Here is a 15,733-nt window from a genome sequence, read left to right on the forward strand (position 1 = left end):
GCATTAATTCGCTGTGGCTGCCACAACGAAGTACCATAGACTGAGTAATTTAAACAACAGAAATTTATTTTCTCACAATTCTAGAGGCCAATGAGTCAGAGATTGAGGTATCCAAATGGATGGTTTCTTCTGAGCCCTCTCTCCTTTGGTCTGTAGTGGCCATCTTCTCCCTGTGTCTTCATCTGGTCCCTCTCTACCTGTTTATGCCCTATCGTCTTCTTCTTGTGAGGACTCTAGTCATATTGGATGAAGGTCCAATGCCAGGACTTCATTTTAACTTAATTATCTCTTTAAAGGCCCTATTCCAGTTATACAGTCAAAACTAAGATACTGGCAATTAAGACTTCATGAGTTGTGTGGGGAGTGATCTTGGGGAGAGACATATTTCAGCCCAGAACACTAACCCTAAAGAATTTGATCTTACAAACATGGAGTCGTGTCCAGGCTGATTTTAAAAGGCTAATGGTGTAAGTATTGTCACTGGGCAGCAATTACTCCATTCCCTGCTGCCCCCTGCCTTCTGTGGCTGCCTCTTCCTGCTCTTTTTCTTGGTCCTAGAATGAGATCAACAAGGCAGTCAGAGTAGGTCACAGAAATATCCAGAAATTCAGATTTCTTGCTGAGTGAATGAAAGGAATCATCATCCAAGTGTCTTTGTTTAAATTACCACGTTTATTTATGTCAACACAAAATACAACAACTTACAAAACAACCATTTTATCTTCATGTAACATAACTCTTCAATGAATAGAAGTACTACTGTTAATGTTTTGGCCTTTTCAAGGTCCTGCCTTGGGTCAAAACCACATTTAAAGAATGAGCAGATTCTTCCCTAATACACACACAAAGGAAACTTCTATTTTCTAAAAAAATCTCATTTCAGTAATTGTACAAAACAGCACAAGCAGTCTCATGTACAAGGGACTGCTACCACTGTGTCACTGGCAGCGCCACTGCAGGTTGCTCTAGACGTCCCCATCAATAACGGAGTGGCACATCAGTCCTTCAGATGTCCAAGGAGATTGTTTAGTAATCCTTCTCATAGAGCCCAGTCCTCCCTAAATGTATGATTTACCTGAGTTGTTTAAAAACCGGGATTTGGGGGGGGGTCTCCAAGTGATCAAATGTACACACATCAATCTGCTAGGACTGAAGAAACTTGGAGATTACACTGGCAATTCAATGGACAATCATGAAGCCTCCACTATGTAAGGAACTCTATAAGACTTCTCATTACAATTTAATCAAAGCTAATAAACATTGCACAAAAGTACAACTCACCTGGATTCCAGTGCTGTGACTGCTATTTGTTTAGTACATTTCAAACAAATGTTATTGCTTAACTAATACAACGTTTCTATCATTTTAACAACAAAAGAGGCAGTCCCATGCAGGGGAAAGAGGAAATGCCTTGGAGTAAAAAGATGTGAATTCTGATCCCAGTTCTTCTACTCATCCTCTGAGCCTTTGTTTCCTTGCAAGGATCAAATGAGATGAAAGTGCTTTCTGACACAGCAGAAACCATAAGGAAAAACATCCTACAGTGGCCATCTCGCCAATCAACTGATGGACCCCTAATTGTCCACGTGTATTTTGTAAGTAAAATCTTACTTCTTAAATGTGTGGTGTGCATCAACCACACGGAGCTGAAATGTGCACGTTGGGTTATGCAGATGGGAAAAGAACGTAGATTTAAAAATCTGCAATTCATGAGGGAGTTGTGTACTCTCGATGTGCTTGATTTACAGCCATTTAAACATTTGTTCTGTTTACCCCATGTTCCTTTTATATTTCTGGAACTCTCTTTGAATAAGCCAACCATTTAAGGTAATTTTTCAAAAAGAAATAAAAACTCTCATGTGACAATTACAGGTTTAGAAGACTCTGACACTGAGTAAGATGATTGAGAAATAAGGGAGAAGTAACAGTTTGAAAACTCAAGGACAAGAAGGAAACTGAGCATAGATTATTTTCCAGGTAATTTAAAAATAAGCTAAATGGTAGGGTTATTATTTTTGGTTTTACTAGTGACTTAATTTATAAATTACTTCCTTCTCATTTGTAAAGCAAAGTGTGTGTTTGTGTACCTGACTTACAGGTGCATACAAATTCACAGAAATGATCAATCTTACAATTTGGGATATCTGTGGAAGAAATGCATCCTTTCAACTGGAGTGAATTCGGAATCTCAATTCTCCTGGTTTAAAATAAATCTTTCTTTAAGATGGATTTACTGCAAGTTTAGAATAACTGCAAGTGTGGGTACACAATACAAGCATATGGACTTTGTAACTTTGCTGGGACAAAGACTTTAGGTAGCTGTACTCCTGAAACAAAAGCGATTCTAATTTTCAACATTTTTCAAATGCAAATCAGGCCCCCATGAATCATTTTGATGATTATTTGAAGCATTAATGCAACAGAGTTAGTATTCCTCAAATGATCCCCAAAGTCACCTCTATGCTAAGGAAATTCCTCTTCTTGATTACTTTGAACCTGTCAACATAGTGTCTCACCTTCATACAGAGAATGACTCATCTCCAAATGACCTATTATTATCTTAGGCCAACCTCTTCTTGAAGCAACAGAGAAAGGAAAATAAAATAGTGCATTAACATTTCACATCAGTGAAGCCAACTTTTCCCACGCGTCAAGTGGTTCTAGCCTTCTGTGGTGAGATCCACTTTTTGTTTTTCCCTGTGTTTATAGGTTACATTTTTAAAAGTACTAGTGGAGCCTCTGTACAGTGGATTTGTTCCCTAAAAGAAAAAAAAGTTCAGATGAAAGTCTGCATACTTTGTTATGATACTATTTTAATATTCCTAGGTATTTTTATTATAGTTCAAATTGGAAGATGAGAGTCAATATCAATCTTGGAAGCCATTGGAATAATTTTGATTCATTTGATATTTCATACTCTTAGCATTTTCAAATTTATGGCAGTGCCACTGCAGGTTGCTCTATATCTTTGCTTTTTTTCTAATAGGTGAAACTAGTCCCACATGGGTATTCTGTGTGTGTAAGGGGAGGGGGGTTCAGTGTGTGTGTGACCCAGAGACTCGAGCATGCTAGGCAAGTGCTTGACTGCTGAGCTATATCCCCAGCCTTCCACATGGGCATTCTAAAAATCTTACCCTCATTGGAAACACACTGATTTATGGATAGAAAACATGCTTACATGTCCTGTTGCCTATTTTCCCAGCACTGAAAACAGTGTCCAGCTGATATTAGGGACTCAATATGCATTGAAAGGGCAGAACAAACACACATAGGTGAACCAAAAGTGAGATGTAAGGTAAAGTGAACAGTGGGAAAAGTGAAACTGATAGAAACATAACACATATGAATGACATAGTATCTGTCTTGAAGCTGCTGTTGGTGAGTTATCAGACAGGGCGTGATAACGTTGTGTAAATGAGATCAAAACTGAGAAGGAGGAGCAGCTAGCTGCTTGGAAGGAGCACAGACAGATCCCCTGGACAGCTAACACTTGCTCTGGAGAGCAGAAGAACTTTCTGGCATATGCTTACTAGACAAAACTGTGTGTAAAGCAGATGACTGCAAGTGACTGGTATGTAAAACCTGGGTTCACAAATGAGTGGTGGTCTGAAGGCAGACAGCACAAAATGGCTTGGCCCCTGGGGCCATTGGGAGATTGAGAGTTGATGCCCAGAGAACACAGCTGTGCTGTTGAGGCTGAAGATGTGTTTGCAGCAGTGGTGCTGTAGCCAGAGGATCAGAGGACAAAGCCTGTTGAGCTGTCCTAGGCAGGAGAGCAAGGGATCTCTGTGAGGTACAGTGTCTTCTCTCCTAATTTCCAAGGTTGACACACAGGCTTTGGCATCAGACAGTCTGTGTTCAAACCCAGCCTACCAGGTGACTTTACTTAAGCAACCCTAGGCCTTGATGTGCTCATCTATTAAAGAGGGATTAACAAATTCCCTACTCTATCCGTGAGATAAGATCCCATTGCACTGTGTCTAGAACGTACTAACTGTTCAATGAATGCTGCCTCTTTTTATTAGTTCTTACTTATAACTTTTCTTCAAATTTGAAAGTTTCTTTTCTTTTAGATCCTGAAGAAAGTTATATTTTCTGATAGGGCTTTGGAAGTCTTAACATTTCCAAACCCATATGTGTGAAGTCCAGATAATATCTCTGAGTTACGTTGGTCACTTTATTCCATGAATTGTAGAGATAGTCATATTTTGTAGACATAAATTTTAAAAAAAGAAGAAGATTGTATTTGCTATCTCAGAACATTTCTTTTCTTTTTTCCCAGTACCAGGGATTGAACTCAGGAGCACTCAACCACTGAGCCACATGCCCAGCCCTATTTTGTGTTTTATTTAGAATCAGGGTCTCACTGAGTTGCTAAGCAGCTCAAAATTGCTGAGGCTGACTTTGAACTTGCCATCCTCCTGCCTCAGCCTCCTGAGCTGCTGGGATTACAGGATGTGCCACTGTGCAGGACTATTTCAGAACATTCTTTCAGCTCTCAGAAGAACTGAGCAAAACAAAAACATTCCCTGACGTCTTCTACACGTTGCCTTTGGACTTGCTACAGGGCCTTCTTTGTGAGCAGTAGTCAGACCCATACCCAGTGGCTCAACCTCTGACACAGTGCCTTTGGAGATAGATGCTATCTCTCTGTTGAGGGCAAATAGGAAAAGGTAGCTTGGCTGCTGGTGGATGAGGGTGAAGGTCAGGTTGCTGTATTGTTCCTACTTCTGAGCTCAGCCTGGATAATTCTGAAGGATCTCTAGTCCTTATTCCTCAAAACCTTGGAATTTTTGACGGTGAATGGCAGATTGATGTGGTCTCTGATGATGGTAGAGTCTCATTTGGAAACAAAAATCATGCATGGAATTCTTTGAAGTTTAGAACACTAGTATCTACTTGGCTACAGAAGAACAAAGGACCTGGCTAAAGAGGCAAGGTAGAAAACCTAAGAGGTGCAGGCTGGAAATGAAGGGCAGAGCCTCTGCTGAAGGAAGGAAACTTAATGAATAGAAAAGGGATTCTGGAAGAATAAATAGACTATGAGCAGGGCCAGACCTTCGTAGGGCCAAGCGCTTGTTTGTAGGTCCTACCCCATGTCATCTTGAACATATTAAAATGCATCCACATTCCACATTAACTAGAATTTTTTGTGCTATAAAGGTGGGGGGGATTTGAATTGCAATTGACGGAATAATGTTATTTTGTAGATATTTAGTTGAATGTTTAATTTTGTGCAGTTTTTATTCTGTATTTTAAAACAACATCAACAACAAACATTTAGGTCTGTGATATTTTTTGGGGGGTTGATGATGGGTAAAGCGGACTCCATTGCTGGAGGAGGTTGAGGAGGAAGTATAAAGGTGGAGCACGAGCAAGTCCCTGTTGCAGTCAGAGGTGTGTATAATGGGGTGGTTTTTGACCTCAGCTGATGCTCAGAGCCCAGGAGAATGGGTGTAAGTAGGGGCATCAGCACCAGATGTGCCTGCATTTGTGCTGTGCAGGCTGCAGTGGCCCTGCCTGGAGTTCCAACTGAAATGTAGACTTGGGTCCTCCCCATTTCGGGAGAGTCTCCACTCCATCGTTTAGACAGTTTTCCCCTAATCATCTGGAGTGACCAGGCTGATTTTCCCCCAAGGAATATTGGGGTTCTAATTTAGGCTGTGTATTCTGCAAAAGCAATGGCACATTTTTTTCAAGCTTGGAAAAAAGTGGTAATAAGAAAATTCTGTCATGACCCACAGCTTCCTTAATGATCGCCTAACTGCCAAAAGCAGACCTGATTTGCTTAGCACAGTGCAAAATCAATCCATGACTGCAAGAAATGTCAGCCTGAACATTTTTTTGCCTCAAGTTAATGACTTGTCATCCTAGAAAAAAATGTCTCATCAAAGATGAATTTAAATATCTTCCATTTGTGTTTTCATAAAGAATATGCAAGGGGGCTTATAAGTATAATAAAAAGGTAACCTTTCTTTATAGCTATGATAAAAAGTTTCAGGAGGCAAGAGTGAAGACTTTCCTGTCCTAACTTCTGTCACCTTAAGAGTCCAATGGGGCCGTATAGGTACAGGAGACCCTACTGACCCTTTTGTCCCCCGGTTTTAAAGATCAGTCGAATTCTTGGGGGAAAAAATAGGTTTTATATAAAAACTGAATTAAATTGAAGATCTTTAAATGTATGCACTGAGCAACACTAATTTTTTTTTCCTAGGAGGATATATTAGAGAAATTTGAACTGAATTATTTGAATTAAACCTCTTTTGCATCCAAGTGAATAATTATTTCCATCATTATCTAGTCAGGAACATCACACATTTGTTATTCAAGGAAACTCGACAGAACAAGGGAATAATATTTTTTTCATTTATGTTTTTTATCTGTTTAATGCATGTTTTTGTCCCATTTTAGTTGAAGAAACAGCAAAAATTTGGTATTTGAATTGCAGTCATGTTCTACATCCAGAGGGAGAACAATTTATGTTTTGGGGGAAATTAACTGTTAATTAAAATGTTATTTTAAAGATATTAATCATTTGCCAGCACTCATGCCTTGGTATAAGAACATTAAAACATGCTGGTTGGTATATAGGCATCATATAAGTGCCCGACTGCCTGTTTGTAAAACACTTTCTTGTTATTTCCAGGAGGATCAACAAAAGGTTGTGTTTGGAAGAACAACTAATGATTAGGGTTCCACCTGCAGCTATGGTTTGGGAAGCCCCTTAATCGTTCTCAGCTTCAGTTTACATATCTTCAAAATGGGGACACCAAGACTACTTTACAGGGCTGATAGTTGTCCAACTATTTGCTGCTATTGCTCTTTGTGCTGACTTATCCACATTGTTTTGCCTGCTCACCCTTCTGACCATTGCCAGGCATTTACTTGGCAGTTGGTGAAAGTTAAGATTGATATCTGTGGCCATTGTATCAGGCAAAGTTAACTATCCCACAACTTTGGCCTCATTATCACTATGTTCTAAGTCACCAAGATAAACCATCAGGTCACGTTTTACATTGTTAGGGATGGATCAATTATTCCATAGTTTACTCTCCTGAAGGGTTTTGTTCAGTTGTGAAAAATCCATACATATGCCAAGAGGAAAGTTATTTAACAAACCTCCAAAGACCCATTACCAGATCCAACAGTTATCAAGATTTTGCCCAAACTACTTTTACTATCTCTCCCTCCCACCCTCTCTTTAGGCTGAATTATTTTGAAACAGATCCCAGCCTTCATTCCCTTTCGCCCTCGTATACTTCAGTTTGCATCTCTAAAAAGGATGGATATTTTCTAGTAAAGACATCATGCCTAATGGTATTTGATCAAGTTAAGCATATTTCCTTGCTATTATTCTAATATCTAGTGTGTATTTATCTTTTTCCCAGTTGTTTTAAAATATATTTTTATAGTTGGACTGTGCAAATCAGGATCCAAAGAAGATCCATACATCACATTTGGTTACTGTATCCAAAGACATTTTTAATGGGAAGATAAAGTAGATAAAAATTTTCATTGTCCTTGGTCCTGCATCATATATTATGATTAGTTTAAAATATAACTCCTAAAATATAGATATCCCTTATTGAGATAAAATTATGCAAAAGGGAAAATTCTGTTTGCTTTAGAAATTGAAAATATTGTATAGGCTCAGAGAAAACAGTGTTAACATCAATTTATTTGGGCAGATGAGCCCAAAGGAGCATTGTGTTTGCCTGTATTTCTCCAGTGATGTCACTGTTTTGAGACTCAGCAATGTAAGATAATTGCTATTAGATAGCTAGACACACCATTAGAGATAGAGAGATTAAATTAAAACCATGAAATTGTTTCTAGGGGTCTCTAGAAATGTAATTATCCTCCTGTGGAATAGAAACACATAAAATTGTAGTCCTGTTTTCTGTTTGCCTATTGTGAAGAGAAGACACAAATTATGTCTATTGAGTACATATATTTGAAGGTTGATACTTTTTTTTTCAGGTAGCTGCTTAAAATTTATGTTATTCAGAAAAACTGCCTGGTGTTTAAAAAGTCTTCTCAACTTTGCTTTGTAACCTATTATATGAGTAACAAGTATTTCCGTGAAAATTGGCATGAACTGTCAGACTATTCACGAACATTATTCCATTAGCTATAGCATAACTAATTCATGGAAATATGTAGATCCAGCACCTATGTGTTATTAAATGGAGCCCAAGGGGTCCTCCTGGTGGTGAAGAGGCACTGAATAGAATATACCTCCATGATGTCCCTAATTTGCCGTATGAGGAATTTCACAGGACTCTTCTGAGTGGTGGAGATCCCCACTGCACTGAGAAGCAATGCATATCATGAGGGACACTTGTGGCCAGATAATGGATGAAGAGGTTTGCTCCCAAAGCAGAACAGAAACCAAAACTATTGGGATCGTGACAAGGGCGGTAGGGAAAAATGTGACACCTAAACTCTTTTTTAGACAGAAGAAAGTGGAGTCCCTCTCCCATCCTTTCTGCCTGGACCACTGCGACATACCGTTTGCCACTTGGCCTTTGATCGTTCTGCTTCAAATTTGGCAACTTCTTTGCGATCATGAAATGACACCAGCAGCTTCCAAATGCACAGGAGGACAACTCCGATGAGAAGAATAGCCAGTGAAACCCCCAACATGATCATAGGAATGTTCGGAGGTTTTGGACAGTCTGTGGAAACAAATGAAATTATAAGAAGAAGCAGCTGGCACTATCAATGTTTTGATGTAGAAAAGCTTTGTTGTGGTTGTTGTTGTGATGGGGATTGAACTCAGGGCCTTGAACACTTGAACATACTAGGCAATCACTCTACCACTGAGCTCAGTCCCCAAATCATGGAAAGACATTTTTCACTGGGTTTTCCATTCATACATTTCTTACAATAGAGGGTAAATATTGACACCTTTTTGGTCTTGCTGAAATTTTAAAAAGCAAGTTATTTGTTGAAGGATAACTCTCTATTTCTTTAAAGAAGAGCAAAAGACAAAAGGAAGTGTTTGGTCATTCAAAGTAAATAAATATAAAGTTTTTTTTTTTTTTTTTTTGTGTGTGTGTGTGTGTGGTGCTGGGGATTGAATCCAGAGCCTTGTGCATGCGAGACAAGCACTCTACCAACTGAGCTATATCCCCAGCCCCAGTATACAGTTTTTTATGCTCTTGGATTCTGCATGTTCAAGATTCAACCAACTATGGATTGAAAATATTGGGGAAAAAATGTGTCTGTTTTGAACATAAAAGGGCTTTTCTTCCTTGCTACTGTTCCCTAAGCATTGTAACAAAAAAAAAATGGGTAGAATTTACATTGTATTAGGTACTATAAGTAATCAAGGATGATTTAAAGCATATGGGAAGATGTGCTTAGGTTATATGCAAATATATATCCTATTTTACATAAGAGGGCTTACACACCTGCAGATTTTGGTATCTGCAGGGGATCTGGAACCAAACACCTTGCAGGTACCGAGGAGGACCATATACTTGATGGCTGACTTGAAAAGAGCTAATTAGAATCCAGAAGAGTGACAATTAATGCACATAGAATATTTCAAGCACCATGAAGAAGAAACTATAGCCTTAATCACTAAAGATGGTCTCTTCTGAGTACATGAAAAAGTAGAAATGGAGTGTGTGTGTGTGTGTGTGTGTGTGTGTGTAATGCTTGCAGACACCTTTTCATCAATCTTCCTGAATTAAGAGCAGTCTAGGAGATCATATTATAAAATTATATAAAACCTATCCCCTGAAAAGTTACTATTTGCCGTGGCTTCCTTTTGTTGTTGTTTGGTTGTGTTTCTAAAGTAATGCTCTGCTTTCCTGGAAAGTTTCTGGCCTACAGTGGGGAGGGTTGGGTTTGATTCCCATCTGATGAACAGCAGCTGTGAGAATCAAGTCATGTCCTTCGACCTCATCTGTAAAACAAAGCTCACTGTTCCTTCAACTTTCCTGATGATGGTAATAAGCTGAGGTGCTCATGTTTATTAAACCTACAACTTCCTAGGCTCTTTGCCTGAGATTCAGATTCAATGGGTCTTGGATGAGGCCACAGACTTTTTTTTTTATTTTTTATTAAGGGTGTTCCTAATGATTCTTATCCTCAGGGAAGTTAGAGAAATTAGATGTTCTGTATGGTCCTCTCAACTTGAAGAGTTCATGAAATGTTATTTTGACTCTATTGAGAGTATTAATATAATTTTGCAATTATCCAGTACCTCCCTTCATTGACAGCAAAATGACTAATCATCCTTGCACTATGCCTAGGAGATGATACATTTCTTAATGAAATGTTATAATTAAGCTCTCCTTTTGCTTTCATGGAAAAAAATACCATATAAAAATGATCATTAAATATCTGCAACCCTCTGCAAGAAGAGAGGCAAAATCCATGGTATCTGGGGGAGGAAGCTATTCATGCTTAGTTTATCCTAACTCTTATTGCTCTTTGATAAGGAGAGTTATACACATAGAGGAGAGTTTTATATATATAGCCATGCTGCTTTTCAGGTGGGCTCTATAACTGATCTGAATAAAAAGGGGCCTAATGATGCATGCCTGGCCTTTTGTTCTTTGTAGAAACCACATAAGAAGATAGGGAAGAAATAACAAAAGTTACTAATGACATAGCTACTACAGAACAAAGATCTAAAGACCCTGTTCTGGCCTCTAATAGGTTAGCTCAGTTCCTGAAAAGAAAGCAAAAGGGCTTATATCAATGAAAAATATAACCCATATTGCTATAGTTTGGTTAAGAAATGGGTTAGAGTGGGGCATTGTGCATTGCCTCTCAAAGCAGGATGAAGCTTGCTAAGCCAGAAAGTGAATTAGGAGGACTCCCCAGAAGGGAATAAAGTGGGAAGAGGAATGGCTTAGCAGAGATAATTATTTTAAGAACTTAAATCCACTGGGCACTGTGTATTTCTCAAAGATTTTGGTTCAAGTATCAAAGCAAATATTACAGAGCAGAGATCTTCACTTTTTATACTTTCTTTGACATTTCTTTTGATACTCAGACTGAAGTTAGATTTCTGGGTGGGAGTGAGAGTCACCTCCATCACTGTGTGATGTTTCCTATAGAGTCCAGGTCGATGCTGCACCTAATTCTAGGGTGCTGAGTGTTCAATGCTGCTGCTTGGTCTAATCTGGTAACACATGTGACTATTGAGCACTCAGAATATGGCTTTTTCAAGGTAAGTTGTGCTATTGGTGTAAAATAAACACTGATTTTGAACACATACTCTGAAAACATGTAAAATTTCTCATTAATAATTTTTATATTGACTTCATGTTGAAGTGCTAAGTATTTGAATAAAAGCAAAATTTATTTCATGTGTCTTACTTTTTCATGTGGTTACTGAAATTTTTAAAATTATATATATGGTTCTGAAAACAATTCAGTTGGATATGCTGATCTAACATTTTTTGTGATTCACATGTTTGTTATGATCATACAGCCAGTGGGAGGCAGTATAGTACAGTGGTTAAGAGCACGGGCTCCAAGCCAAACAGTTGGAACTCCTCAACCAGCTCTGGTGCTTAATTAGTGCAAGATGCAGCAAATTACTTATGTCTCCATGCCTCAGTTTCCTTGCCTATACAACAAAAGTACCTGCCTTGTGCGGTGAATGTAGTTTACATATATTAAGTGAATTAATACATGTAAAATATATGGAATGACAGCTTGCATTTGGTATTGGTAAGGGCTCCATAAGCTAGAGTTGCTCTTATATTACTAGTAGTAGTACTGATGTTATAGCAAATGCAGTCTTCTCCCTTTTCTTCCTCTAAACCACAAGGATCTGGATCCTCCACGCTGGAACCTACAGGTTCAACATCAGCAGTAGTTGGCACCTTCTAGCCAGGAAAGCTCTTCCACTCTCATTCCTTGACTGTGATGTGCTTTTAGGCTCTGAAAATTTCTACAGAGGTAAAAGATGAAGAAGTTCTGCCTGTGTCCACAAAAGCCCTGGCTTCACTGGCTCCTTTTTCCCATTTGCTTGGAGGATGTGGGAAGCATTAACCTCCCTTCCCCTTCCTAGGTGCTCATTTTGTCTCTTTTCTATCCAGACTTCCAATTGTCCTTCCAGATTTCCAGGTCTGAAAGCTGTGGGAGGGGAGGGACTTCTGATTTCCGGGGTGGGCTCTGCCCTCAGGGCGTCTGTAAGCACTAGGCCTACCCAGGAAATAGGGCATGTGTGAAGGAAGAGGCATCATTAGAGACATCAGGGGACTTGTGTGATGCCTCAGGGAGGTAATTTTTCCCCTTCACTTTCCCCACTACAAAAGCACAGAGATAAATACAATACTATAATAAAATGCATCAGGGAATCTGTGTGTGCTCTGAAGGATGGCGTGTTGATGTGCCACTCATATTGTGTGGAAGAATAAAGAATAGCCAACAGTTTTGTAATGAGGAAGCATTTATCAGCCGAAGGCATGTTTCTCTCTCTCTCTCTCTCTCTCTCTCTCTCTCTCTCTCTCTCTCTCTCTCTTTCTCTCTCTCTCTCTCTCTCACACACACACACACACGCACAACACATCAAACCAGTAAGATACAAAACCTTTGAATTAAAAACAGGGTCAGGGCCTGTTCTGGAAATTTATTTTTTGGGATGTGTGTTTCCAATAGAATTTATATCACACAGGATGGCTTTGATTTCAAGATAACCTCAAAAGCCACTGTCACAGTCACAAATAGAAGGTTAGGGGTGTAATTGGAGAATTTGACTTTATGAAATAGATAATGAGGAAGCAGGGTTTTTGTATTAGAAAGTAATTCATCCTTGTTTAGCGGGATTCACCTTAAGTTTACTTAACTGAACGATGCAAGCTGCATGTTGTGTATGCATTTCAAGGAAGGTGATTTACACGGGATTTTTCAAGAGCAAGTCTCCAGGAGCATTCTGCCTACCTGAGCTTCAAAATCAAGTTCACACTCATCCTCTCAAATGGTGATGACTTCTCTCTCTCCCTTTCCCTCAGCACAGCAATGTAGTATTTTTCTGATCATGTTTTCTTGATCGCATTATGATGTGTTGAACTTGCTTTCTGGTTATGATTGTATTGTTTTGGTTATTATGCTCTTAAGTGATACCAATTTGACCTTGGTTTCACATTTAGGACTAACTTAAATTCTGTCAGCACATTGACGAGCAAGCACAGACAGCAAATGAACCTCTGTCTTATTGCCTGGCCTGCTGCTGAGACCTGAACCAGAACTCAGGCTCTGAGATTTTTTTGTGGGGAAGAAGAGGTTGTGGACAAAGTCTGATGAGGTCTGATTTAATGCAGCTGTCATTTGTGCTGGAAAGATTTAGGGAGGGACACATTATTAATTGAAGAAAGAAAATGAGGCACCTGTGAGGATCTGAGAATGCAGCCAGGGGGTTTACGGCAGTTGCTCACAGAGACAGCTCAGGACCAGCTGTGTTAGGGTCATGTTGTAAAAATACAGCATCCTGAGCCACACACATGGAGCCTGCTGATATAGCCTTTTTTTTTTTTTAAACAAGCCTGCAGGTGAGTTTAGTACAAATGAAACTTTGGGAACAGTACCTTCTCCACTGCTTCCTTCTCTAACTAATATAAGCTTGGCTCTTCCCTTTGCTAAATGTGAATTTTCAAGTGTCCCCCAAGTCCCAAACTGACTCCATGAGGTGATGTGGATGAAATTCCACAGAAGCAATGGACTCTTTGGCACCCTTTATGGGTCACTTCTTTCCTTATTTGCTGCTTCTTGTCCTTGTTGATTCCGCATTATCATTCAGTGACTCATAGCTGTAAGTTAGATATTGCCACATGTTTTACATGCAATCCTCGACTTGGCTCTTAGAAGAAAGTACTATTATTTTATAGATGAGGAAATAGAGACTGGGGCAAGTATCTTTCAGAATGTTGAGCAACTAATTAAATGGTAGCAGGATTTGAACCATGGTCTGATTCAATCCATTTAAAATCCGATAGATTCTTCCCTGTTAGCTTTTCCAAAAGATAGACCTTTTGCTTATATTTCATTTCATCAGTTTATCTTTCTACCATTCAGCAGTCAGCTTTCAGGGAGATGATGATTGGTGTAAATACAAGTCATTGTGTTATCTGGTTTTCATAAAAGATACTGGAACACAACAAACCTTTTAATAGGTGTCTTTCATTCTTTGGGAAAGTAGAGACACTTCATCTAAAATTGAATGTTTTTCCTGGCAAACCGCCTAAAGTGACCTTCTGGACATTTCTCCCCATGTAGAATATCACTTACCATTGACAATGGGGTGCAAGCCACTCACCTTTTTCGTTGATGCTGTGAATGATGGTTTTCCCCTCATTATCTGTAGTTATTAGGAATGTAATAAGACATTCATTTTCTCCTTGCAGAGAGCAGGAAACAGAACTATCCTTTGAGAAATCTGCAGATAAAGAAGTCATTCATTAGGTTAAATGAGATTCCAAAGAGATTATTTATAAAGCAAAATAGTATTGAGTTTTAATATGCAAATGAGGATTTTCAATATTGCAGAATGAAAACTGAAAAGGCACAGGATTTTTTCCCACCAAGGGAGATTTTCATTTTTATTCATGTTCCACAAGAACAGCTCCAGATGTGGTCAATCAGGACTGACCATCAAATGTACCTATCAAACTGACACAGGCAGGATTTCAATGGAGTGAAAGAACTGCAAGGCAGGTGCCCACAGCTGTCTTGGGAATAGAATGGCCCTGATTATGGTAATGAGGGGGCTATATGTTCCTCTTTGCTGAGAGCATCTGGGAGGATGTCTAGATTACATTGGTGCACAGTCCAAATGGATACTGATACTTTTAAGGGGGCCTTCCTCACAATGGTGTAGTCAAGCTTGCTGGCCAAGTATTGTCACAACAGTAAAAATAAATTAATATTAGGAAACAGAGACTGCAGTGTTAGGTAGCTCAGGGTCCAACAGGATAAAGGTAAACTAAAGATTTAAAGGAACCCAGAATGACAGTATATTGTATCACAACAGAAATTGAAAATAAAGTAAAAGGCTAATCTTCAATCTGTTTATTACAAATTTTAGTGGTTCAGCTCCTCTGCCAAGATGTAGCCTTTTCTGAATTAAAAATAAAGCAAAAACAACAACAACAAACCCTAAAGTTGCCTTATAGTTACCCTACCTTCTAAATCGGAGACTTTTCAATGATACTATTACAAATACTGTTTTTCAGAAACCTGAAGTAGAATGAGCATTTGCTCTTAACCCAAACTTCTGGGACATATGGTTAGATATTAGTGTGTTTGACACAATGGGTCAGAATATTAAAATTGAGACTACTCCAAATAATCTTGGACACATTTATAACTTCTCTCATTAGCTTAAAAACAACGAGGTGTTAATGAAACAGAATCTGCCTATGTTTCCCTGCTCCTTACAAAGAAAAATAATAGCCCATTGGGGTACAAAATTGCTACAGCTATGGAAAGATAGAAATATAGGTCATTGTTTGTTGTCTTTCCATGTAATTTGTAAGATAAGAACCTGGCAAAGTCTGTGAGAAGTGTGCCTTGTATTATTCATGAAAACAGGACTGGTAAACATTTAGCATTATAATTAAGATTTTAGACAAGAGATTGAAGAGAATAAACTATTTTTAAATTCATTGAAAACATTATTTACATAGGAATATGAAGAAATCTAATTACAAGCCATTCTAGCTTGGTCATTTCCAAATGTTTATGACTGTCTAAATCACCTGGGGTT

General features: G+C 38.8%; 1 protein-coding gene across 5 annotated transcripts in view; it reads right to left on the reverse strand.

Moving 5' to 3' along the window:
* Positions 1 to 653: 653 nt before the first annotated feature.
* Positions 654 to 15,733, reverse strand: part of Itgb6 (integrin subunit beta 6) — a 120,412-nt gene continuing 105,332 nt past the window's right edge. For all 5 annotated transcript variants that reach the window (XM_058584947.1, XM_046462260.2, XM_058584948.1 and 2 more), the window contains 3 exons: positions 14,285 to 14,404; positions 8,512 to 8,678; positions 654 to 2,759 (listed from right to left, as the gene is read on the reverse strand). In XM_058584947.1, coding sequence (XP_058440930.1) covers positions 2,661 to 2,759; positions 8,512 to 8,678; positions 14,285 to 14,404 — 386 coding nt within the window. In that variant the 3' untranslated portion in view covers positions 654 to 2,660. The remainder of the gene's footprint in view (positions 2,760 to 8,511; positions 8,679 to 14,284; positions 14,405 to 15,733) is intronic.

This window comes from Marmota monax, unplaced genomic scaffold, assembly GCF_021218885.2.
Source record: "Marmota monax isolate L192 unplaced genomic scaffold, Marmota_monax_Labrador192_F-V1.1 WCK01_AAM20220418_F8-fsc00129, whole genome shotgun sequence".
Taxonomy (NCBI): Eukaryota; Metazoa; Chordata; class Mammalia; order Rodentia; family Sciuridae; genus Marmota; species Marmota monax.